General features: G+C 36.8%; 2 protein-coding genes across 4 annotated transcripts in view; one reads left to right on the top strand and one right to left on the bottom strand.

Annotated features, from left to right (window-relative positions):
* Nucleotides 1-13,023, top strand: part of LOC143299083 (septin-6-like) — a 23,650-nt gene extending 10,627 nt beyond the window's left edge. For both annotated transcript variants that reach the window (XM_076612200.1, XM_076612199.1), the window contains exons 5-11: nt 1,959-2,099; nt 2,474-2,591; nt 2,988-3,077; nt 3,630-3,726; nt 5,829-5,985; nt 9,222-9,354; nt 9,914-13,023. In XM_076612200.1, the coding sequence (XP_076468315.1) occupies nt 1,959-2,099; nt 2,474-2,591; nt 2,988-3,077; nt 3,630-3,726; nt 5,829-5,985; nt 9,222-9,354; nt 9,914-10,072 (895 nt within the window). In that variant the 3' untranslated portion in view covers nt 10,073-13,023. The remainder of the gene's footprint in view (nt 1-1,958; nt 2,100-2,473; nt 2,592-2,987; nt 3,078-3,629; nt 3,727-5,828; nt 5,986-9,221; nt 9,355-9,913) is intronic.
* On the bottom strand, nt 11,741-26,981 carry LOC143299084 (transmembrane protein 33-like). Of its 2 annotated transcripts, none has more exons than XM_076612201.1 (8): nt 26,900-26,981; nt 25,494-25,613; nt 24,798-24,892; nt 23,727-23,911; nt 23,116-23,183; nt 21,412-21,545; nt 20,993-21,076; nt 11,741-19,924 (listed from the first exon to the last, which is right to left on the bottom strand). In XM_076612201.1, exons 2-8 carry the CDS (start codon nt 25,584-25,586, stop codon nt 19,789-19,791), a joined length of 795 nt encoding a protein of 264 aa, XP_076468316.1. In that variant the 5' UTR covers nt 25,587-25,613; nt 26,900-26,981; the 3' UTR covers nt 11,741-19,788. The 2 variants fall into 2 exon arrangements, with proteins under 2 accessions (XP_076468316.1, XP_076468317.1); XM_076612202.1 differs by having other exon boundaries at nt 25,494-25,599; nt 26,900-26,961.

Here is a 26,981-nt window from a genome sequence, read left to right as displayed (position 1 = left end):
ATCCGACAAAACCGAGGCAAACCAGTCAGTTTTACACAAAATTAAGGAGATCTTGGTCAGAGTTTCATATCATCTGATGATCAAACCTTTTACAATTTTGGTTTTCGTAATTAAAAGCTGCATAGATAATAGCTTTGATTTCAGAATATTCCAAAATGCAGGTCTGGAAAACTATTAGCAATTTCAGTACACATGTATTGCAAAACAAGATTAGACAGTTTTCATTATCAAGTCCAATTTCTAAGACTTACATGTCAGTACTTGGGGTTTAAAGTTACAACACAGACACACAGATGACACAAACTCTCATGGGATATCTCTGCAATGAAATGTTCTCAAACACTGCATTCAAAACTGGTCACATAAATATTCACTGGAAATTCAGATTTCAATCCTTTGTGGGTGGGTGTTTTTGTGTGTGTTATTTGTTGTTGTTTTTTGGTGTGTGTTGTTTTGGTTTTTTTGTTTTTGTTTTTTTGTGTGTGTGTGTGTGGTTTTATTTTTGGTTTTTGCAGCTTTAATTATTTTCAAACATTGTATTCAGATTGAAAGGGTTTTCAGTCAACTAACAGAACATGCATTTTATAAATAGGTTTTCTTTTCTTTTTTCTTTTTTTTCTTTTTTTTCTTTAATTTTCTTTTGTTGGAATCAGTGGACATTATCAGGTGAACTGTGAATTTGACATGGATTTTTTTTTTTTTTTTTTTTTTTTTTTTTTATATATATATATAAGCAATGATGAAATCTTGAGAATACTAGAGAGGAAATATTTGTCATGGTGTGTGTGTGTATGTAGACAATTTAATATTCTTGGACTGGCTCTAAAGCACCTCTATAGATGATAAACAGTAGAATGGTTTTCTATTTCTGAGAGCATTTTTGTCTTCTTTTGTTTTGGGTGTTTGGATATTGTGCACATTATGTTGTTCTGCTCTTCCCAAACCATCTTTTTTTCTGTAGTGTGTCTCATGGACTTGGGTTATTTCATAATTCTGGAACTAGTATATGGACTTTGCATTTTCTTGAAGAGCTTTCAGTTAGATATGCTGTGGAAATGCTTTGTATTATACTTTTATTGCAGTGGTGGTCTTGGAAAGCTATCATCTAATTTTATTTCTTCAGTGAAAAACAACTGAATAAAACATCAACACACCTTGTGCTGATGAGAGTTTTCCCAACCAGGAAAGCTCAGCAAAATAAATTTTGGGATTAGAGTATCGGTATCAGTAGCTCAAGGAGGCGTCACTACATTCGGACAGATATATATACCCTACACCACACATGCTGAGCAGATGCCTGACCAGCAGTGTAACCCAATGCACTTGATTAGAATGAAGTGTAGAACAGCAGTTTACATCTAATGAAAAGTTGACAAAGTGTGATGGAAAGCTTATTTTATAGGCTTATTGAATGACAAAATGTGACGTGTAACATATACGTTTCAATTATTTCGCTGCTGCTTTGTTATATGAAGTGAATATGCATAATAGATGCAGTTGTTCTTCATTTCATTATTTTCGAACGGTGCCTACAGTTTTGTTGAAATGAAAAATCTTACAAAAACTGGTCATGAAAAAAGTTAATTTGTTACAAGACATTTTAGATACTTATATTTTCGGGTTTTGTTGACATTTAGAAATCAGCTGACAATTGATATAAAAGAAAGATCAAAACCAAGCAACCAACAACAAAGAAAACAACAAAAACTGGAAAAGAAACCGCTAATTCAGGAGAAATGTCGCATGATAGATCAAGTTTCTTTTGTATAGTTCTGTATAGTGTGTTTGCTGTACTGTTTTCCTCCAGTGGTTTAAAAGGGAATAAAGTGTTTACTGTTATGTTAAAGAAAACTTACTCTCATGTTAAGAATAAGACAGAGGTTTTTTCCATATTTCTGCTCTGAACTGCCAGATTTTATTTCATTTGATCTGAGGCTTATGGAAATGCGCTGTTCTAGCTGGAAGCCCATCGTGGATTACATCGACGCCCAGTTTGATGCCTACCTTCAGGAAGAGCTGAAGATCAAACGCATGCTGGACACCTACCACGATAGCCGGGTCCATGCATGCTTGTATTTTGTGGCTCCCACCGGACATTCGTAAGTCTCTGATACTGTGTTGACTTTGTCCAATTCTTCAGAAGTATTGTTGTGTTTGTGAGTTTCTTACACTGTGTTCACTTTATTCAGTTCTTCAGAAGTATTACTGCTTATGTAAGTCTCTTATACTGTGTAAGTCTCTTACATGTACTGTGTTCACTTAATTAAATTTTTCACTTTAGAAGTCTATCAAGTTGATACTTAACTGGCTTAAGCTGAAATTAAAGAAAACAAGGAATTAATGAAATGTCCACAGTTTCAGAGACACATTGATCAACATTATGTCAGAACATAAAGCAGTAATGCCGTACATTTTTCATCCGTGAAATTATTTTTGAAGTTTGAATGTGTGTGTGTGTGATGGTGGTGACCAGGCTGAAGGCCCTGGACCTGGTGACGATGAAGAAACTGGACAGCAAAGTGAACATCATCCCCGTCATCGCCAAGGCCGACACCATCACCAAGACCGAGCTCAACAAATTCAAGGCCAAGGTGATATCTTGCTTCTCTACAGTACTCTGTGTGTGTGCGTGTGTGTGTGTGTGTGTGTTCATATGTTCATACATGTGTTTCTCCCTGGTGTTCTTATTAATTAAATTAAGCAAACATAATACAAATCTGTATGAAATCTTAAAAAATTTAAAGGAAAGAAAAAACATGATTCACATATGAGAAAAATAAAGAAACTTCTGAAATAAAAAAAAATTACAAAATGATGTCATGGACTCTGATGGAGATCATAATATTCTGGCCCAGGAAGCGGAAAAACAAAGAAAGAAAGAAAAGAAAAAGGTACATTGAATACAGTTTCCACATCATTGTGAATTTTTGTTTTAAGCCTGTGACTATTCCTTCGTTTCCACATTGATGAAATTGATTTTTGTTCAGATCATGAGCGAGCTAACTGCCAATGGTGTTCAAATCTACCAATTTCCCACCGACGATGAAACGGTGGCAGACACCAACAACACTATGAACGTAAGTGAGAGTTTTCTGTCTTTCAGTTTTCTGGTGTAAAACATTCTTTTTTTTTCTGTACATAATGGCATCTCTTGCAAAAGGAGTGTTTTTGCATGATTGAACAGATTTGTGTGTGTGTGTGTGTGTGTTTCCCAGTTTTCTCCTGTAAAATGAATGCACTGATGTCAGATAACAGGTGATTGTTGTCATGGTCATATGCACAGTTCCTCTTCCACCCCTTCCCTGACTTCTGTGAAACAGTATCAGTGACACTGTGAGGGAAAATAAGAAACGAGCAGTATCTTCCATGGAGTCTGTCTGGTAATTTTAACCAGCTATCAACTTCATATGTTGTTTTGTTGGGTTTTTTTTTTTTACCATCCATCTGAAATGGAGGTGAAGATGTTGTTGATGGTTTGTGACAATGGCTAGAACAGACTACTGGAGATTATATCTTTTGCGAGTGTGTGTGCATGTTCTTTTTATATCCGGAAACAGGATCTGTTTTTCTAGATAGCATTTATTTTCTTCCCAAGGTGATGTTGTTTTTTTGCTGCTTGTGTGTTGCAGTCCCACCTGCCATTTGCTGTGGTGGGCAGTAATGATGAAGTGAAGATTGGGAACAAGATGGTGAAAGCTCGCCAGTACCCTTGGGGCACAGTGCAAGGTAAGGGGTCTGTGTGCTGCTGTCATGCTCAGCACAGTTGTCTCTCAAAGCTCATAGTAGAATAGTGAATCAAAAAATTTTTTTTTAAAGAAAAAAAACAAGAGAGGCAATGCCTTCAAGACTCACTTGGATATGCACTTAATCCAACAAAGGAATTAAGAAAAAGATAAAAAAGAAATGGATAATCTGGCAGAAAGACACGCACTCGTGTGCGCACGCGCATGCACACACACATGCACACACACACACACACGCACACTTTGATCTAGATCTATATGTGTGTTGAAAAAAATGAAATACTGGGGGAACTTGGGCTGCTTCAGATGGAATTTTATGTTTCAAACATGCAACTTTCAGGTCTACGAATACTCATTTCTGACGAAAAGCAGAAAATTTCCTTTCGGATTGATATATATGTTTAACAGGCCCACTGGCAACACTGAACAAGAGCTCGCTTATTCACCCACACTTCAGTCAGTGGATGAGATGTTTGACTGAAGTTAAACATTGAGGATTTTACTGGCCTGAGTAAGACAGATGTTATGTCAGTCTAACTGCCGAAGCTACACCTTGCCTCAAAAGCCCACAATACTTGATAATTATTTCTACCATCTGATCAGAGTAGATAAACAGTGTAGTTGTTACACACAGTTGTTCTTTCAGAACTGTGAAAAAAGAAGGGGAATTCCTAAACCAAAAGTATTGGATATTCTGCATTTCTGAAACTGTTCCATTTCATTTTACATGGGTTACTTTGTGACGACAGTCAGTCATGGCACGATCACTTCCATGTTAATGACACCAACCTGCCGCCTGTTTGTGCCAGCTGAATGGACTATACTGCGACAGCTAATTTTAGACAGGCTGTGAGCTGCCAAGACGCAAGTACCTGGAAACATCGCTGTCTGCTAGGAGTTGCTAAGTATATTTATACAAGGCCTCTGAACAATATGAAAAACAGCCATACTAAAGATTATATTACTGTTAAAAAATTTCATACATCTTTCAAGGCTGGATATTGCGTGTTTTACAGGCTTCCACAGACTACTATAAATAGATGCACAGTTGGCTTTGGTCAAAGTTGACCCTTCGCGCTTGCGCTACGCGACGTGATGTAACTGACAAATTGTGCTTGGAAAATTGATTTTGTTTATTTGTGTGCTTGTTGGGGACATTTATCCAGTAATTTTTTTAGGCCTGTGCACAAATCTCTCTGAATAAAAAAGATAGCTACCTTCTTTGCCTCCTGTCAATTATATGTTATCGTGAATTATTGATTGAATGCCGTGCACTTTTGCACTTGTATTCCAAGATGTCTGCCTCTGTCAATTTTGTTATGTTTTAGATGAGTGAGATCTGTTATTAGATAATTGATTCCCTTACTGATAATAAGTTTTCAGCCTGTAAGTATAATGTCCCATTAACAGGCACATTGAGAGATGAGTGTGTTAATGTAACTTCCATACTGAGCAAAAGAAGTTCCATTTTTAGCAACAAAAATAGTAATTAACTTCTATTGCTCATTTTGTCAGTATGTCACAGAAAATGCTAAGTTTTGTACCGAAAAAAAAGAAAAGAAAAATGTAACAGTAATTTTTTTGGTGAAAATATTTAAATCTATTTTCTGCCCTTCCCAGAGGTGCAGTATCATTCCGATTAGAATGTATGGAAATAACTGATCACTTGCTGTTTTTGTGCCAAATTTGGTATCAACTAAGTATTTCCTGAGAAAATGACAGTGTTAAAGTTTACCATGGACACACACATGCATACGTGCGCGCGCACGCTCACACACACACGCACACACAAAATCAAAATCGGGTTATTACGTAGACTCACACTGTTTACACAAGTGAGTCAAAAAAAACCTTGACATGTGGCATCAATCTGTTAATTTTTGTATTGCCTTAGGACAAAAATGACAGGGGTCTTGTGACCAAGAGCATCATGTAGCGTTATAATTGTGCATGGATACACCCTTGTGATTCATTTTAATGCTTATTATTTGGAAGTCATTTACCATTTTTGAGATGTCACACAGAGTCAAAATACTTGGAGATGTTTTATGTGTAAGACATTTATAGAGTTGTGCTGTTTTCCAGTGGAGAATGAGAACCACTGCGACTTTGTCAAGCTGCGCGAGATGCTGATCAGGACCAACATGGAAGACCTGAGGGAGACAACTCACCTGAAACACTTTGAGCTTTACCGTCGTCACAAACTGGAAGAAATGGGATTTTCTGACTCTGACACTCGCAGGTCAGTTCATGGTTTGAAAAACTTCACTTTGAAGAATGTAGTTTATGATGCTGATAGTATTGTTGTTCTCATTGTTAACAGTAGATGTTGGTTATTTGTAAAGATCTGGTTCGGTGAGTCTGCTGGAGAAAATTAGCCAGGGGTAGAGGTAATCTGTATGTTTTCCCAAGAACAGATCAACGTATTAAGTTGTATATGTATTTTTCTGTGTAGCTGGGATGCCAGCAAAACATATGTTTTATTTGGATATGTGCTTTTGTCCCTTCTAAGCTGGCTGTTTCTCACTGTTGTATTATCTATAGTGTACTTGTGTTCACACAACATCAGGTCCAAGTCTCAATCCTCTTATCAGGAACCTTCAGTAGACTTTTGAGTTTCTGCTGCTGCACTGAATCTTATACATCCAATAAAAAATGTGTTGAGAGGATTGTAATTAACACTGAATATTAGTGTTTTTCTAATATTCCAACTTGTATAATGTCTGATAGAAGGATGGAGAATGACTCTCTGGAAGTAAAGTGAAAATTGTCAATCTTTACTTGCATTTTTAGAACAAGCTGCAAAGTTAAGCTTTTCTGTATGCAAAAAAGTAAAAGTTGTCAACATAATGATCGCTGTGAATGTGTTCGAAGGAGCATTCGTCACCGGTGAGTGTTGTTCGGTGTTGAAGAAAAGCATTCTCCTTTCTCGCTTTGTTCTGTTTTTTGAGCTAATTGGCCAGTATCATCATCATATGCTGATGGAAATTTGATAATAAACAATCCGTTCTTTGAACTTAAAATTGATCATATTCTTTGAACTTAAAATCGATCGTATTGTTAGAAATGTTTTTCCAAATGTCTACCTTGTTTTTCAGTGGTCACTGGGGTCTCATAACAAACTATGAAAAACTTTCAGTCCATGTATGGACTCATGCTTGCATTGTATTCACAGTAACTTGTTTCAGTACCTGTTCTCCAATAAGAATCAGTCAGTTTCAACCTGATTAATCCTTTACTGTTTTGATCAGTTATTCTTTTTGTACTTCTGGTCCATGCTTATATTTCTGAAAACTAAATGTGTCAGTTTGTATTACGAAGTGTTGCACATTCATGTTTGTTCTTGTGTGATGACTTCTTTGTGATGTGATATTCCTTTGCAGTGGCATTAATTTACTGGTAAATTAAAAGCATTACTAACTTTCTGAGTTTTCCTTCTTTTGTAGTCTAAGTTAAGACTGTTGTTGCTTTTCAAGGTAAAGGAAGTCTTTTCCTGACTTTCATATCTTCCATAAAAACAAATTTGCCACTAGAAGCTGCTGCAGATCTGTCGCAAGTTCATTCTCCTGAAGACTTTTATTTTTCACCTGGAATAGAAAGCAAAATCAGGAAGAGACAAACAAAAGTTTCTCTCTCTCTCTCTCTCTCTCTCTCTCTCTCTCTCTCTCCCCGTCCCTCCCTCTCTCTCTCTCCCCTTTGTTACTGTGATGTTATGAACAATCTGTGTGTGGACAAGTGCTTAATCTGCTGTCAGCAACTGGTCATGAAAACAAAACTGATACATACCAGAGGGTCATGCACATTTTCAGGTTTTAAGGCTTTTTAGATTGAAAGTTTATTTTTGTATCTGTCAGTTGTGCTGTTGTATCTGTATATGTGTGTGAGCGTGTGTACTTGCGCACATGCATTTGTATTCTGTTTGAAGTATTGTATGTTTGTGTTCGTATGTGTGTGCCTTTTTGGTGTTGAGTTGAACTTCAATTTTTCCACATCAGTTACAATTAATTTTTTTGAAAGTTAATTTTTTTGTCAGTTTTATTTTGTGCATATTTGATTGTATTAATTTTTTAAAGTTAATTTGTATGTCAGTTTTATTTTGTGTGTATTTGATTGTATTGCAGACAGTATGTAAAAATAGCCTGTTGTGATTTGCATATTTAGCTTTTTACCTTTTTAAAAAAAAAATTCCCCTTCATTTATATATTGTGTTCAGCTTTGTTATGTTTGTCTCGGTTGCATTGTGTGTTATTCTTTTGAATTTCTGTATTCGTCAGTTGTTTTGTATGCACATGTTGGGACAGTTTGTTCACATGACATGAATCCATATTATTTTCATCCTGGAATAGGGTTTCTTTGGTTATTCTTTTTTATACTTGCCTATCTCAACGCAAGATTCATTGCTTGGGTCTGTAAAAAGAGGTCATCTGTATGCAGTCAGATGCGCTAGAGGGACTTGCCTAGAAAACTGCCAGGAGAGGTGCTGTGAGCTCTATCAGCACTTCTTCTTTCCCAGGGCAAAGTCATGTTCAGAGGAAACCACTCTGGTGCAGCATAGCTCACAGTAATGTCCCTCAGTTCAGCTCAGTTGTTTGTTCTGGTCCACAAGTTGTGTATTGTGCAAGCAAGATAAAGGCCATTGTCTGCACAGGCAAGTGTCCTGGAGGGGGGGGAGGGGGGGGGGGAGGAGTGAAAATACTATCTTTTATCACTGACCAGTAATGAAATGACAGATATGATTAAACTGGATTTTTGCACATAAAAAGATTATTGACAGATTCTTCCTATCTTTGATTATTGACAGATTCTTCCTATGTGAAGAGTATTTGCAAATATCTCAGGTGCGACCAGCCAAAGGAATTTCCTGTCTGACTGAAAATGAGTCATTTATATGACCTGTGGCAGGTCTGTGTGGAAGTGAATGACAACTGGACTGTCATATGTTGTCATAGGGTTGTAAAGATTTACACTCCAGCATCAGACTTTGATTTTTTTTTTTTTTTTTTTAAATTCCCCTGTGCATTGTATTCTGATTACATTGTGAAGTACATTTTGTACCTGAACTCGGGAAGAAAGCGTGGTAGTTGTTGTTGTTGTTTTTTTGTTTTTTTGTGGGTTTTTTTTGTTGTTGTTTTCTTGTGTGTTATTTGTTGGTGTAATTTTGACAGAAAATGAACATTTGTTGTAAATAATTGCTATATAAAGTAGATCTCGGTCATAAAGAATACAAAAGAAGAAAAATTAGCTGTCACATGCACACTTCTTTTTCTCATACAGTGTGGTCATTTTATTTTACCTCTGTGTTACGTGTGTTCTTAGTGGTTTATAGTTAAAGAAGTGAGTCATTTTTTGGTTGAATTAGAATTATGTGCATCCAGATATTTTGACTGCAGTTGAAATAGAAAAAATAACTGTGGGGAAGAAACAGGAAAGAAACTGTTTGCTTTTTACTTACCTGTTGAGCGTGTCTGTGTGTCTCAGCTTGTCGGAAACCTATGAGCAGAAACGCCAAGAGCACATCATTAACCTTCAGAAGAAGGAAGAGGAGATGCGACAGACTTTCGTCATCCGTGTCAAGGAGAAAGAAGGCGAGCTGAAAGAGGCAGAGAAGGAGGTACAGTGCATACTCACTGGTTTGGAATACAAGGGGAGGGGGCCAAGTACACAAGGTCCTTATCTCAGTGCATGCATCCCTATGTCCCTCCCAACTACCTCCCATTTTCTGACGCAAATTTACACACATTAGCCCGGAAACAATTATCAGTTGGAATTTAAAATAGACTTGTGAATTTTCTTCACATCGTAATTGTGGGAATGGTAAGGGTTGAGTTTGGCAGAAGTGTTGTATTTTATTTAATTCCCATTCATTATGATGTATGTTTGTTCTGAACTTTCATTCGTGGCTGTAGATTTGGAAAAGATTTAAGTTTTTTTTAATATCAAGAAACTTTATTTTAAAACGGAGTGGTTCATGTTATTTCAGGGTCTTTCAAGAAATTCAGTTTTGGTATAGATTGGTTTGTTTCGTTTCAAAAAGCTGGATTGTGGGTTTTACATGCTTTTCAGTTGATGAGGATACTGATCCACTTCTTCTGCCTACCCCTAGGTTTGATTCTTTTTAAAGCTATGTTTGTTTCTTCAGTTGCTTTCACCCACTTACGTTTATCTTTCAGCTGCATGCCAGATTCGACCAACTGAAGAAGCAGCATGCAGAGGAGAAGAAGAAGATCGAGGACAGTCGCAAGCGTCTGGAGGATGAGATCAACGTGTTTCACCAGCGCAGGACAGCAGTGGAGGCTCAGCATTCCACCATGGGCAAGAAGAAGAAGTAAAGGAGAGACATCGTCAGTGGTCGGCCACTGCTGGTCAGCATGTCCACGCACCGCATTTTGCCTCTCACCTTCTTTCTCCACAGCGATTGCAATCTAAACAACTAACTTATGACTGGCCAATGTATCAAACAGATCATAACATATTAACTTGGATCATAACCTGTTCCATGAATATGTCCATCTTATAACTTGGATCATTTGTACCATGATGATGTCCATTGTATTAAAATGTACTAAGAAATAGTATTCCTGGAGTGTAGACATGGAACTGGGGACTACTCAAAGTTACTGTGCAATGCATAAGTGCATTTATTATTTTATGGTGTGTTTCTGTGTAAAAAAAACAACAAACAGCTGTGAAGCATTTCAGACTGTGGACCACAAATGTATGTTGTGCATGTTCTTCCATTATCGTCATGGCCTCTTCTGCATGTTGGCTTCGCTCATGTCTTCACACACTTGTCTTGCCCACCGAGGTTCAGAATCTGATAGTGAAATTTAGACTTTTTGGTTATAAATTAGACTTTGTTTATGCTTTGTTTTGTTGACATTTTGATATGCCCCGTCATTGAAAGGTTTCATGTGCCTCTTCATTGTAAATGCATCTCAGGGCATTATGATTGCAGCACTTAGTCAAGATTTCCTCCAGGGAAACAGTGTATAAACAGCAGTCAGATCATGTACAAATCAGAATCTTTTATTTGTAGCATTACTCTTTTTTTTTCTTTTTCTTTTTTTCTTAAGGTAAGGTATGGTTTGCTGTGTAATGACTGTCGTGGACTTCATACATGCACAGATTTTGAAGAAAAGTAAGTTGCCATTTATTTACATTTTGTGACATATGTATGAGTTCATCATGTTATCACCAGGTTTATGTCATCAGAATTAGTCTCTACACTGTCTTGTATGTTTGATGAGCATGTCAAACCAAACGCAGAAAGCCGAATAGAAGAGAGGGAAAAATAATGTTTTGTGGTGCATGTTCTGTTCTTAGTCTTTTCCTCCCTTTTCATTTGTGGATAACTGTTCCAGAAATGTGCAATTTTTTTTCCAGTATCTTACCATTGCATTTTGTTTCCTTGGATCCCACATCAGTGAAAAGCAGTAATTCCTTCTGTAGCTGGTTGAACCGAGTTAATTCGTGTTGAAATTAAAGGTGAGATTTCAGCTGCATTGGAATAGGCAGTAAGGTTTTATGTCAGTATACCTGTAAGGTTTTAGGTAAAAATGAAGGTCCATTGTTTCTCCACAAGAGAGATTTAACTTGTAAAGCCATAGGCAAAAAACTCATGGAAATCTACTGTGAAATCTATTACAGGGAACATAAGCTGTATCTGCTCTGATCTAGAGTAGCTGCGACAAAAGTGAACAGCAAATAGACACATTACATATGGCCTATGTCACAAGTTTGGCTGCAGTGTCACAATGCTGTATTGCTGATTGAAATTTGCGTGTAATAGAAGAACTTTATTATTTGCGATTCCTTTGAGACTAAAATCACACCTTTCTGTCCAAAAACTGTAACTCAGTGTTTTTTGACATGGATTACCTGCTTGTTGGATTCTGTCTCCTTCCTCTTCAGAATGCTTTATGCAAGTTGTCTTCATGTCTATGTTTTCAGTCAGATTGGGTGCAGCGTTCTCAAAGACTTTTGTGTCTGTGTGCAACGTGTGTGTACAACCCTTTCTCTGAAATGTTCATATTGTTCTGTGCATAGAGCTTACTGAACTCCCTTTTGGGCATGCTGTGGATTTTTAGAGTAGGTGTAGTCCCATTGTTCAAACAGTGTAGTTTGTTCAAATAGTGGTGTGCATCATCTTCGCTAGTATGCTAAGAAGTTTTATGACTCCTCCTCCCCACCCAAACCCAGTCTCCTTTTTCCCCACTTCAGACCTGTTTTTTTCTGTTTTTCCCTCATTTCATGTTGTCAGTCATTTTTGTTTGTGTTTTTTGCTTTTTATTTTGGCTTGTTTTTGTTGTTTGCCTTTCACTGCCATGAAGCTTTTGCTGTTGTCTACAATGCTGTTATCTATCACTCACTAGTATTTTTGCACTTTCCTTGTGTTTCTCACTGTGTTAGTGGCATGTTTGTTGTTTTGTATGTACAATGTTGTTGTTTTTCCTGTAATAATGAAAGGTTTATAAATGTTTCATGACTGGTAATGTTGAGCAAAAAATATTGATAAGACAACAGTAATGTTGAAACCTGACTTTAAAGTGTTAGAAAACAAGTGATATTTCAACAAGAAAAAAAAAAAACCCGGACCTGTTATGACCATGACGATAATCAGAAATGGAAGTTAATTGACCTTGACCTTATTCAGGGTAACAGGTGTCAAATTGTGCATTGGTCCATGGTGATCCTTCAATGTGCCCTTCATTTGTAAATATCTTCCATACTTGAATCATAATATTCATGAACATTTCACTGAAATCTGTCAAGTTTTTCTATCCTTATCATTGGTCTTCTGTCAGTGTTATGTCCATCAGCAAATCTTGCGTTGTGAAGATGACCAAGGCTGCAGTGTGGCCGCTTTTTGCAGCTAACCAGTATCGCTGTCATCCTCCCAAAATATTCTTTATTCATACTGTACTACAGTCCAGTTGTTTCGAGATTTCAATGGTTGACATGTTGGTTGAGAGAAAATGATTTCTATGACTGTTCACTTTACTAGTTGGTTGAGAGAAAATGATTTCAAAACTATTCACTTTATTATTTTGAGTATAAGTAGATGCACAGATATATATTACTGCTGCTTTTCTTTTATTGTTCACTGTGCTTGTTGGTTGCATGATTTAGTTTATGTTTATATCTTGTATCCTGTTGCAAGCTGATTTCATTCATCCAGAAATTGAACGTCTGCACACAAGAGGTGGTAAAGTAAGACAAATTAACAGAAAATGTCAACTAAAATATGTGCCTCCAGACGTGCATGTAAAAAAAAAAAATTTTTTTAAATCGACAAAAAAAACACACATATCTCTCTTGAGTTTCTCATGGAGATGGTTGGAAAAGAAAAAAAAAAAAGACGTTCTGTTTTCATTGACTGTTTGAAAGTATTAGGATTTTTTTCTTCAGTTTCTAACTTAAGCTTTTATGTTTGTAATTATATTGTTTTTGATGTATCACAACGTTACCTTCATTCATAAGACATACCTTATTGTAATTGAGCTGGAGAATCAGTCTACTCAATACAGAGTGCCCCACCCATGAAGATCCCCCTGCATATGTAGTTGTGACCGAAAGGAGGAGTTTGTATTATACTCCATGTTTGGTGATACATATACTGTACCATGTCAAACTGATGCAAACTAGGCCTATCGGTTTGCTCTGCTTGGCCAAATTTCGCGCAGACCGAATGTCAGATTAGGTTCAAGGCCTTGCAGCTAAAGCTGCTACTGGTTGACTTGGAAAGGAGAGTGGGGCATACATTTGTACAATATCTTAAACTTTTTCAAGAATGGACTGACAAGATACAGGGCTGGAAAACCCATGCAGTTATCACAACCTCCTCTGTTCCAGACTATTCAGATGTTTGTCTGTTCTGATGAATTTTAAACACCTGTCAAGAGAAGAAAGAAAGAAAAATCCTGGACAGATGAAACATGTATTGGAAACATTATCCTCTGCTTGCTAAGTGATAAATTAGTCAAATATCTGCACAAAATTTACACGTCTTTGAGCTGATAAATGTGCAGTTGTGCAATGGAGAATGTTTACTTCACTAATTCATATTCAAAACCCATTTTATATTGTCATTTGTATACATGTGCTTGCATGCAAGTCAATGTGTACGTTTATAAAAAAAAAAAATTTTAGTAAAAAAAAAAAAAAAAAACATTAAAATTTTTTTTCTCCTGTATGTCTGGTTTGTGAGAGAATGCATTTCTGAGAAAGGAAGCTTTTCTTTTTCAGTGCATTAAGCCATTATCAATTAGTCAAGCCATGGAAATGAGGTGTTATCACAAGAAATTGATCACATCAATGAACGAGAGCACCAAATCAACAAGCAGAACAGTGGACCACATGGTGATCTGTTGACATCAGTTTAGAAAAGACGTTTATGTTGCCATGGCCATGTAACAAGATCTAACTGCCTTGCTAAAACAATACTCCCAAGGATTTGTTGAGGGAGGGCCTTGGGAGACAAAGAGGAAGACAGAAAAACAATGGGCCGACATTGCAGAATTAACAGGGAAACCATTTGCAGAGACCCAGGCTTTGACTCGCAACCGACAAGACCTCGAGGAATCTGGTGAACAGTTCTGTGTGGCACACCAAAGACCCTTTATGGTTACAGGAGAAGAACTAGTCAATAATACTCTGATCATTATCTAAAAAAAAAAAAAAAAAAATGTTCTACTTCCAGAGGGTTCAAAACTGAAAACAGCATTGAGTTTTTCATTAAAAATAGGTGGAATGTGTTGGCAAATAACATTTTAGTATTATAGACCAGATGATAAAACCTGTTGTCTCAATCAGCAGTAATGCCAGATGCAAGATTGTGAAAACATGTATGCATTCTGCTTAAATTAGTTTATGCAAAGCATCCAAAATTGCGTCGTGTAAAAATTCTGTTCTCCTTGATCTTGTGCATTGAATACCACGCTTGCTAACACAAAACAATTATGGTACAATCATATGAGTTTAATACATTACTAAAAACAATTATCAACAACCAAAGTCTGACGTTTATACACACTTTCAAACACTAACATGTAAAAAAAAAACCTGGAAAGTTATATATAAAAAAAAAAGAAGAAAAAATGTTTCTTTCCAATATATAATGAACACTGTTTAATAAGGAGCTTGTACTAGGCATAATGAATTTCAATCAATGACAAATGGAAGAGAAGGCAGAAGTTGTGGCCATGGACTTTTTTTCCTGTCATCCCGTCTTTGGCATGGTTTCAGTGGCATTACTCCCACACAACCTGTTCAGAGTCCCCCATACACAGCCACACCCCAGTTCATCTGTCACAGTCCCCAGTGTCGGCAGTCTACAGGGAGCTATTCAGGCTAGATGGCCAGGCCACACACTACAAGAGACCCTGCACTACTGCCGAGTCACTTTGAAAGTGTTTGGTAGTGCCTATTCTGATTTAACCAATTTAGAACACTACTTACTAAGGCCCCTACTTCCAATATTAAATGGCTTATTTGCTGATCCAGAGTGAGTGAGCACCTCCCAAGAAATGAAGACGACCATGGTACCATGTCCCTCTAACAAGAGTCCCCATTACTGTCTTTTGGTTGGGGATATACATGTCCATATCCACCATGTTCATGGCAAGGGGCAGGAGACAGTGTGGGTTATTCTCACACAATGCTCTTCTTCCCTCTTAATCTGTGATTTGTCAAGCATCTAATGGAGTATTAACTTGATTTTTATTGTTTGTTTTTTTAACTGGCTCCTGAAGTCCACTCACACGTATTTATATATAGAGAGATTTTCATTTACAGAACTCTCAAATTAAAAAAAAATTTAGACTGACAACAGCAGATTTCTCATTTTCAGGGAGATCTCAAGTTAACTGCAGCAATTCAGGTATTGGAATCTAAAAGAAATCATCTAAAGATGTGGACCTGCTATGCAAAATTTCTTATCATTTCTAGGCCATGAAACCTTCACTAGCATAAAACAAAACATAATACAACCTAGATGCCAACGAAAATTTAATTTCTTTTTTTATTTTTTAGTTTAGCTTTTTTGATTTTTTTTATTAGGACCCAAGGGCTGAAGTCTGCCACATTTTCATCCTGTCTTCCAATTTGTATAGTTGTTTGTATTTCCATATTACAAATGTTTTCCACACCCTAATTTTTTGTCTTGCATCAGATTTCCTAGTTGTGTTTGCATACTCAGCAAGTGAAAAAATACTGGTGACAGAGTAGTACAAATATTAACAAACAAACAAACGAACAAAAAAAAAAGAGTCATGGACTCTTTGCTTAACAACTGGAGCATTCAACAACTAACACCCCATCTTGCCCAAATGTATGTAGAAATGACTTGAACTCCACCTAGAAAACAATGAGACTAGGCAGACAAAATTTTATAAATAACAAAGAATGACTACTATACGCAACATATTAACAAAAACAAAAAAAAGGGAGTTGAAAGAAAATAAAACGTAATCCTTTCTGAGATAATAGCAGAAAATCTCACTGACCACAGACACTGACATGAGCTGCCCACAGTGACTGAGGCAGGAATGACGCATGAACATGACATATGCATAATTCAATGTCTTGGGCATCAATGAAAATCATGTAGATATTCTCCTGAACAAGTGTCGGTGCTGTGACATGACATGATGCAAAATGATTTCACCACTGTGAAAAATAACTCTTTTTATCCAGCTGCAATTTGTCACGACAAGAGTCCTACAACAATGATCAATGATGCTGTTCCAAAGCCAATCTGCCCTGTCCTGCCAAATCTTGACAGACTGAGAAGATAACAATGGACACCTCTCTGGCATATCTAACTTTTGTTCTTTTTTTTCTTTTTTTCTTTTTTTTTTTTTTTGTCACAGAATCTGCTGAACACCACAGAAATGGCTTCCTCTCTGCTGAAGATGTGACTGCTTTCCAAACCAGGTGATGTGGAAGTGTCACAGCAACTGAACGATCTATGCTGATGGGTTTTTACATCTCATGACATGAAATGAACTCACCTGCTGCAAAGTATGTTACAGTAACTCAAGACATGAAACACTTTTCAACAATGATCAAAGCTGTTATGTGGGCTGTTTTACACTTATTCAAACGCAATCAATGACATCTCATCAACAAGGGAAGAGGAATGGTGGAATTCATTCTGCACATTACAATGTACTCATGTCGCTGGAATACTCTGTGTTCTTTTTTCACCCAAAATTGTGCAGAAGATAGCTGACACAGTACAAACACAAACAGCTATACATAAAAGTCGAAAATATTAAAAAAAGATACACAACAGCCAGAAATCACCACAAATCAAACAACACCAAGCCATTAGCACTAAACTAATAAAATCACCACCACTCATGCTATTTCTAATAAAGCATGACAAAAACTGGATATAAAATGTAGCAATGATAACAAAAAGTTATGTTTCCATTCTCAGAATTAGACCATTCCACATGTTGTTTCATTACAGAAAAGTAGACAAACTCCAGTTATACCTACAGACTTTCATTTTCCCTTTCCATGCTTTTTATGCACACTGGACACCACCCACCCTCAGTCAGTGTGTAACTGAGAGACATGGACTAAAGCTGGCCAACTCCTATGGTAACATTTTATGGCAATTAATGATAAGTTAAAAATCTTTGGGTCCCAGGGACTCTTTTACCATAACTCTTGGGGGTCTCAGACTACCTGCAGAAAGTCACTTTGATACTGCACATTCTGATCAAATCTGCACTGCTATGCACATACAAAGGCAGGCTGAAGCTGTCACACACTAATTTTACTCATTTTATGTGTTCATTCCAGATTTTTTTTCCTTTTTTTTTCTTTCTTTAAAAAAAAAAAAATGTTCCAGCAACCCACTCCAAGAACATAAAGTGTATTTTTTCCATTTCAAAGCTTCAGGGATGCATATTTATGCCCAAAATTAGCAAATTCTCACTGAGGGAGATCCACAATGTAAAATCCTTTAACCTGAGCAAGATATGCCTTTCATTACGATCATTACTGATCTTCAGACTCAATATGCAGCTATGGATTTAATTTCAAACAGTGCCCATCTTTATATGTTTCAAGAAAATTATTTCCCTCTTCCTTCTGTGCTCACATAAGTGAGATCTTTGAAACGTTACCCTGCAGCAGTCCTTCTGCCTGGAGTGGTGATCAGCCCCTGAACAAATACACCAAACACATGACATGGCCTGCATGCAGTGAGTAGATCTGGTTCTTCTGATCTCAAATTTTCTCAATGAATCAATAATTCATGCTGCTATTGAACAAAGCAGATCTAGACGATTACATTCCTGTTTTATTGTTCTAATGATTGAATGATTATTGCATGACAGTAAACATGACTCAACAGTCACAGTGAATAGTTCTGAACATGCAATTGTCAAGTTTTATTCGTGACCTCAGTTCATGGTTCTACCAAAAGTGTGGGTTTTTTTCTGAAACAGCTTTGTGGAACAAAAGGTTTTGCACTGAACTGATGAGATCTGTGGCAATGAAATAGAAGATACTATATGCCAGTGTCACCAAGAAATATATAAAATCCCTTTCCTCAGCAGATGCACTCATATAACAATTTCCTCCTGCAATACATAATGATCATGACTCAATGCAATGTGCATAGCCTGCAGAACTGGGATTTTGTGACCTCCAGTCTGCTTTGGGTTTCATTTGTCACAGTGAAAATAAAAGCACTTTCAGTGACCATAACCTTCCAGTGATATAACTGGAATTTCCACCCATATAATATTGTAAAAGAAAAAAATAAAATACAAAGCTGATTAAAACAGATCAAACACAAAAACACAGTACTGTCACAATAAACACACATCTTGAGTATCATGAATACAAACAAAAGATTCCTGTGAAAGCTGTGCACACAAAAAAGTACAATGACTGAATTCTGTCAATATCAAGATAACATTTTTTCTTAAGTCAGGCCTCAGAAGTGTCAAGAGTCAACAATGCTTCAGTATTACTGCAGATACCATCTTCCTCAAATCTGGACAGTTGCACACTTTGTCAGCTGCATCCAAAACACCATGCCACCTCCTGTGCAAGTGTATACCTAGACCAGTCTGCAATGCATACCATGCAAAAAATTACTTCTCCATTCCTTCATTCATTCCATATGTCAATAATTTTTTGTTATTCAGCTCATAGGGGTAAGTCATGGTGTTTCTTGCTGTGCATGTTTTGAACACATGCCATTTATTTCAGGTGTGGTAATATGTATTCATGTGCCAAGGGGAAGCACCCACATAAATAAGTCAAACTGGGCTGTGGCAGGAAATGTTTCTGTGGACAGATTCCGTTTTTAATCTGTCAACAACCTGCTGTCAATATGGCACAGAAAGCTTCTGGATTTTTCAATGTGTTAGAGTCAGCTGAGACAGATGGTATCCAGCCTGGAAACTTGACATTTCTAAGGCTTGCCTGCATGATGTAAATCCTTTAAAATGGCTATAAATAAACAGTGCTAAATACATTTCTATCATTCATAAAATAAAATAAAAATAATTTTTAAAAAGCATATGTATGGCAGTTAACTGCATACAGAAACAGACCAATGCATGTCTGTGAAATAAACAGTTACACCTAAATCTTACTGAGACTTCATATACATGTAGGCATATAACTACTGATCAACCCAACCACACAAAATACTTTTTAGAATGTCTGCTGCATAACACAAGATGTATAAATCATCTTCAAAACTTGACAAAGAGCTATAGCTTAAATGTTATTCCACTAGCTGAACCAGTTAGAACATGACAAGAAAAAAAATAGAAGAAAAAAAGACCAAAAAAAAGACAGGAAATAACAAATGAAGACCACCGGCCACAAAAATGATGTCAAAATGAAAAAACTCCTCTCTCACAATCAACAATTCTTTTAAAATCCATCACACACACACACACCCACCATCAGATATGAAGTGAAACCAACAACAGACAAACAGGCAGACAGAAAGGCAGACACCCTCTGATGACAGACAGATAATGTGATGTGTTAATTAAGGGGTCACAGGTCACTGGGCGGCGACGACGGGGGCCATGCGGGAGATGATGGCGATGGCCCGGAAACACAAGTTGCGTACAAACTGGGGACACTGGGGCTTGGAGCACAGGTACTCCACCGTCATCCGCAGCTCCGTGAACAGCGTCCTGGTGAACACCCATCACAAAGCACGCTGCATTCAGCAACTGTGACACTTTTTGCCCAATACGTACCACATCAGCTGGAAGTTCACACTTTTCAACCACACTGTTTTTGGCCCAATATCTACCACATTAACTGTGAATACTCACTCAATTTCTTTTCAATCACAATGTTAACTGATTTTTGTGTGTGTGTGTGTGTGTGTGTGTGTGTGTGTGTGTGTGTGTGTGTCTGTGTGTGTGCGTGTGTGTGTGTGTGCGTGTGTGTGTGTCTGTGTGTTTGTGCGGTGGTGTTTTTTGTTGCTGTTTTTTTTTCCAGAAAATGTAAGCATGACTGAAGGAAACTGAAGTGCATGTCATTGACAGAACAAAATGCTTGTATATATGGTTCTATGACAGATCTTCAAAACAATTAATGTAAGAGAATATTTTAACATAATCTAAAAAATAAACAGTATTTCTAAAATTAAAAAAATTTAAAAAATTTACATTAAACATTAAATGTGTCATTTTTTCTAAATGATTTTCTGGTTGCCTCCAATTTATCAATCTCCAGCTTTCAACTCCACCTATCCGTCTTTGTAGTAGAAATAGTGTGCAATCTCGGTCATTCACAGATGTGAACTTTGTGCATTCCTGACCAAATATGACAGTCAGAATCTGCATTTTAGGAGACAAAATTAGAATTATTATTTTTCTTGTTTCGTTTGGTTTTTTATGAGCACTTGAAAGTATTGATTCCTGGTACTCCCAAGAATATATTCAGTCATGATGAGTAACTAATAAATAAAACACAATCTTTAATGTGTATTTCACTTCTTTCTTTTCAACCATCTGCATTAGTACCCTATCTTTAATTAATAGATCACTCCCATTAAACTATAAAATTGCAAATCATTGGTTGGTTTCCTGAATATTTAATTTACTTTTTTTGTTGCAGTTGAAAAACTGTCAAAAATCACTGAATGTGGGTAGCAATGAATGAAGAATATCAACAGACAGAAGTCTCTGTGTAAGGATTTACCACATTTTCTGCAATCACTTTCTACATCAAAGAGATCTAGCACCACTGACCTGCAGTAAGGGTTCCTTCGCGATGCATAGCGCAGTGTCAGGAAGCGGTAATAAACGAAGGGGATGAAAAAACTGGCTTTTCCTCTGCAACATGACAGTCAACAGAGTCAACAGAATGGGATTTAAAACATGTACAAAAAACAAAATAGCATAAATGAAATAAATATCAGATAAAATTACATAAAATAAAAATTCTTGACTTGACCACATGGACTACTGTAATACCTCAAGTTCATATAACAGCAGAATCACTTCTTACTTGAATTTCAGTTGTCCATAAAACCTCCTGGGTATCAAAAAACAAATGAATGAAAACAAAAAAAAGCTCATGTACTCTCTCTCTCTCTCTCTCTCTCTCAAACATGTGCACAAACACAGAATATCAAGTACAGCGAAGACAATCAGTGACTGGTACTTACGAAAAGACCATGACAACAACTGCCGGCATCAGAAAGATTTCATTGCAAGCGATGAAACGCAGAATATTGACCTGCTGCTGTTCCAGTTTTCCAATCATATTTCGTAAAAACTGCATTGACTGAGGGCCCATTGTCTGCAATGATCAAAACAGCAACTAATATATGTTCTTTGGTTCTGTTTTATACTGGCAAATGCACACACACAAATGATCAGCTTGAATAGGCTGACTTACTGTGTGTAAAATGTAAGATTATATTTTGTAGAGATTGTAAAGAATAAATCATAATCACCAAATGCCGTATGTCAATAGCAAAATTACAAAGACAGCAAAGTACACATCACCCAATACAGAATGCAGATAATCAACCATATCAGTGCACCATGCGTTAACCTTACAAGCGCAGCATTTCTATTTATATTCTTCTCTTTTTTTTCCAGATTTACACTGCTAACCTGAATAAGACAAAAACAGTGACAGAGAAACCATTCTGATGCTATCAAACCATTCTGATATGATCACCATCAGAACTTTGCAATAACACTAACAGGCCACCAGATAAGAGCAGATCACAACGCTGGTAGCTGTGTGAAACATTCTGTCAATCTATGTTTAAAACTAAAGATGCTACAACATACTTTTTTACTGCACCTGTAATATTCTGAATGAAAATTTGGTGCCAGTGTTCTCTTTTCAGTGCATCTTTTTAGGAATCTGTCAAACTGAATATTTATCTTATGCAAGAATCTGCGCATGTATGAAAGTATATAAGTGATGCAGCACACAAAAACCCAGCTAAAGTCACAGCCAGCTATTCAACCTATAGCTATGCACAGAAATATTTTTTTGTTCAAACACAAATGCGGCCTTTGTCTCTCATCTGAACATTCGCTGTCGCCATTGACTGCTATCTCATGGCATGACGTCACTCCTCCACTCGCCGTTTTTGACTTCATTTGAGAATAGAAAGAAAATATGAATTTTCTGTGCTTTTTCATACAAATATAGATATTTACAGTTCACTTATAGCTATGCACAGAAATGTTTTTTTGTTCAAACACAAATGCGGCCTTTGTCTCTCATCTGAACATTCGCTGTCGCCATTGACTGCTATCTCATGGCATGACGTCACTCCTCCACTCGCCGTTTTTGACTTCATTTGAGAATAAAAAGAAAATATGAATTTTCTGTGCTTTTTCATACAAATATAGATATTTACAGTTCACTTAATTCTGAATCTTTTGACACCACATACATGTTCAAGATAATTCTTGTTCTAAAGTTACAAGCAGGCAAATGTATGGCATTTTTTCATGTGCCCATTTCCCCATTTGTTCTTTTTGGGCACACCAACTCTGAAAAAAAGAAAAGAAAAAAAACTATGATAGATAGATCAATTCTGTTTTTTTTTGTATGTTAATCTGTGATTTTTAAACTTTCGGAAAGTACATAAATGTCAAAAATAATCAATTCCAACTTAAGCAGGTTTTTGAGTGCCGCCTCACATGCACAGCAAGAAGAATGAGGGGTTGACATGAAGCTGTCATTTTCACAAACAGCTATGTTTACGACTGGATAACTGTCCCAGTTTTGTTGTCCCCAACAACAGCAACTACAGGGCGGTTTGTCAGTATTCTACACAGTATTCTCCACAATTATGACACCTAATCACTGACAGTCTTGACAGACACAAACATTGACTCACATTCAGCAGGGCCTTGGTGAAGGAACAAGCGTGTAGCAAGGCAAACAGGAACACGGGCACCACCGCCACTGGTGAAGTGTCAAGAAAAACTGCACCATTTTACTACTGTATTTTGCAGACTACAAGACAATACTTCTTCCCGCTTTGACCCAAACACCATAAAATACTGTGCAGTTAATATGCGGCTAAAATCATTCCAAATGAATTTGTGCAGCATACTGAGGTTGACATTCAAACCAGAAGTATGACATTCAGAAGGAAACCATGAATCAGACTTAAAATAACTAACAAACTTGTGCCCCACCGAGATGTACTTAACAGTGTAACATACATTGTACTGATTTTCAAAGACAAGATGGATACAGCCTTCCCAACACTTTTTGTACGGAGTTTGCACAAAGTTATATAAAGCACACTTTTTTCTTTGCCTTTCAGTTGTTTATGAGAGCATCTTTACATTTTGTGAGAGTCTGAACAGGGGTCTGAATGTTAGCAAAAAAATAAAATAAAATAAAAACGATAAATACTGCAGCAAATTTGCTTTCTTTTATTTCTAAATTCAGAGTTATGAAACAATTTCAATTCAACTGGACTTTAAAAGTGAAGGATACTGGTGATGGGATAGCTGTTGATGAAGAGCAGGGCAAAGAAGAGATAGTGACAGCTGTCCTCAGTCAACAGCCGCCGCAGGAAGTCCATGTTGAACTGCACTGTGGGCAGCCTCTGGTGAAGACGCAAGGCCGAGGTTGCCGCGCTGGCAATCAGCGCTCGTTGGTACAAGCTGTAGGGATTGCCTCTGAAACAGTGAGCATGTCCATGACTAGGAACTGTTTCACAAACCAACCTTTTTTTTTGTTTTCACATTTTTTTCTCTTGGTTGTCCCTTTCCAGTAACAAATGAAGTGTAGTTACTCTTGTTAAGACAAAAGCACAAAATGTCAAACATTTCCTGCTTGCGTTTGCCATCATCCAGCTTACAGGTCAATAACCAATACAGAGGAATAAACTGGAAACTTCCACAAGAAAAAGTTCAAGTCCATCCAATAACCACAATTCAATTTGAACACAGAGAATCAACCACAAAAGAAATGAAAAACACACACTGCATTCATTCAAGACTGGACAAGCTGCTTTATCAAGAATATAAACAGAACAGTCAGGCAATACAAAATATAACATTGTAACCTCAGTATTTAGGCAATGACAGACAGAAATATGAAACAAAGAAGTCCCATTACTTTTGTTAAGTTAAAAGCACACAACTTCAAAGCATTGCTGCTTGTGATTAAACAAATACATTGCCCCCTTTAAATCAAAACCAGAAAACCAGTATGTGAATTTACTCCAGCAAGATCTAGTACAGTGTTTAAGTAAAGTGTATAATCAGAGCCACAGAATTGTAACATCCAAGTCTGTTCAGTGTTCCCAAACGATTACTTGACTTTTTGTGGTTTTTGGTAAAGTTTTGATGGCTTGTGATCATATGCATTAACTGATGATCATCTCCATAAAACAAACAAACGAATAAACAAAACAAGTATGGAGAAAACGAAAAGAGGATAAAGAATAATCAACAACAGTTCCGATTTTTTTTTTTTTTTAACAGATCAAACTATAGTGTCAAAAAGTCAATTCATTTTCATTTAAAGATTGGCAGCATCAACAAATGCAATCATACCAACCCAAAGATTGGCAGCAGGAACATGATTGTAGAGACCACAGTGAAAATGCGTGTCAACCACAGCAGTGTTTCCACTTTGTTGGCCAACAAATGATTCTGGAAAATTCAAGGTAAGGAAGATTCATTGTCTCAAATCTTATAAAATTCATGAGTTGTGCATAGCTTAAATAAGTGTAGTCCTGTCAATCAATAAAGAAAAAAACCCTGAAAGAAACAAAAACAGAAATTACTTTCTCTAAATCCATCTGCCACTTCACAAAAAAGAATTTCTGGCATTTGCTTTAAAAGGAGATATGAAAACTGTTTATCAACCACATGCAGTCAATTCATTCAATAGACTTGAACTAAAATTGCAAAACAATGGCTGATATCTCAACTTAATATTTTTGGTATATTAAACACAGTGAAATGAAAACCTGCCCCAAAAGACTTCAAATGGGGAGGCAGGGGCGTGGGGGGGGAGGGGGGAGGGATAATCCGTAACTAAATTCATAGACATCACTTCTTCAATTAGAGTGGTATTACAGGTGCTCACCAAATGCATAAGAATTCTCTGGCAGCATAAGCTACATATGTGTAAGCATAAGCTTGAGTACATGTGAGGTCACTCGCACATGGATGCGTACATCATGCAACAGGAGTGTAATTGTGTATCTGTACATATATATATTGTAAATGTGGGTATATTCACACTTACCATAACAGTGTTTCCCTGAGGTGGTGGAGGTGGTGATGATGTTCCATTAGCACCATTGCCACCAGCACTGTTGGAGTTGTCAGTGTCTGCCATTGCTCACTTCTCACTAAAACAATGAAACTGATGACAAAGCAAAAAGACCAATTTCATTCATTTGCCATACACATGGAAGTTCAAATAAAATAATACTTAAACAGAGCAGAAATGAGGACTGGAATAATCACAAAAGATCTATGTAAACAATACCAATCTGAAATGGAAAGGCTGGCACTAAATGTACACTAATGAATCTCTGTAAGTACATCATTCAATGATACACCAGGCAAAATAGCTAAACACACACACACACATATATATATATATATATATATATATATATATACACACACACATTCATAATGTACACACACACACACACACACACACACACACATACTTGAGCATGCCTTTCAGTTTCACTTCTCATTTTGTTCTCAGCACATTTGTCAAAATAAAGCTAATAAATGAAGATGATGTGGGTGGGAGTTGGACAATGAATGTTCACTTTGGTTCTGGGGTGGGACTAGGGGTTGCAGGTGGGGAGTTTCATTATGTGATTATCCAGAAGGGATAAGGGTGGGGGAGAGATGAGAGAAAAATTTAGTCTGTGAAATGACACAAGGTAGACATTGGGCTGGTGCTGCTATGGATGATCGCTCCATTTGCAACTCAAAAGGTAGCAAGAACTTAACATTATTACAATTCACATCTCAGTTCTCACACAAAGATTTGATGATTTTAATTTAAAAACTCACAAAGGCTTTATTTCCAATCTTTAGTTTAACCTGGTTACTTTGACAGAATTGTAGAATTCTCAATATATTTGGATTTTGTGGACTGGAATGATTCTTTACAATGGTAACACGCATCTGTTCTTCACATAAAATAAATCCTCTCACTGTACTGCAGTGTAATGTATACAAACATTCACACTAAAATGAGTAACATTTGTAGTTTTTTTTGTAACACGCCTGACATTCGTCTAGGTCCATTCACGATACAAAAACTTAAAGACGGAACACAAAGACCGAAAGTATGCGAATCAGTCGTTAAAATGGTGGTGGTCGGTAGTGAGGGTAAATACATATACAAATGAATGTTTTTTTGTTGTTGTTGTTTTAACAAACCGTCAACCTAAACAGTAGAAGTGGCGAAGAGAAAGTACCAGAAGGATTCTGGAACAGCCGAATCAACTGGATTTCACCGAAGGCAAAAAATTCCTCTGACGTGTGTTATCCATCCTTTTACTCAACAGAAAATATGTTTAAAGTATCTTAATGAACGGCAGCTTACAGTCATAGATGTTTCTCTGAGAATAAAAAGGACAGATATATTGCTAGGATGAAAGATATTTGTGCAAATCATACCTTATGTCTTGTTCTGTAGCAGTTTAGCGTGATCGATTGCACCGAACCTTTCCTCCGTTACAATTACTTCCCTTTATTATCA

The sequence above is a fragment of the Babylonia areolata genome, chromosome 24 (genome assembly GCF_041734735.1).
Source record: "Babylonia areolata isolate BAREFJ2019XMU chromosome 24, ASM4173473v1, whole genome shotgun sequence".
NCBI classification, from domain to species: Eukaryota; Metazoa; Mollusca; class Gastropoda; order Neogastropoda; family Buccinidae; genus Babylonia; species Babylonia areolata.
The sequence above is the reverse complement of the archived record's forward strand: the minus strand, read 5'-3'. Positions and strand labels throughout refer to the sequence as shown.

What these genes read in the sequence shown, in the direction of transcription:
- LOC143299084 (XM_076612201.1), bottom strand. Translation starts at nt 25,586, where the DNA reads ATGGCAGACACTGACAACTCCAACAGTGCTGGTGGCAATGGTGCTAAT. An exon ending in TTCCTGCTGCCAATCTTTGG is followed by an intron (nt 23,912 to 24,797) that starts GTTGGTATGATT and finishes TCACTGTTTCAG; the next exon opens with AGGCAATCCCTACAGCTTGT. An exon ending in TCACCAAGGCCCTGCTGAAT is followed by an intron (nt 21,546 to 23,115) that starts GTGAGTCAATGT and finishes TGATCATTGCAG; the next exon opens with ACAATGGGCCCTCAGTCAAT.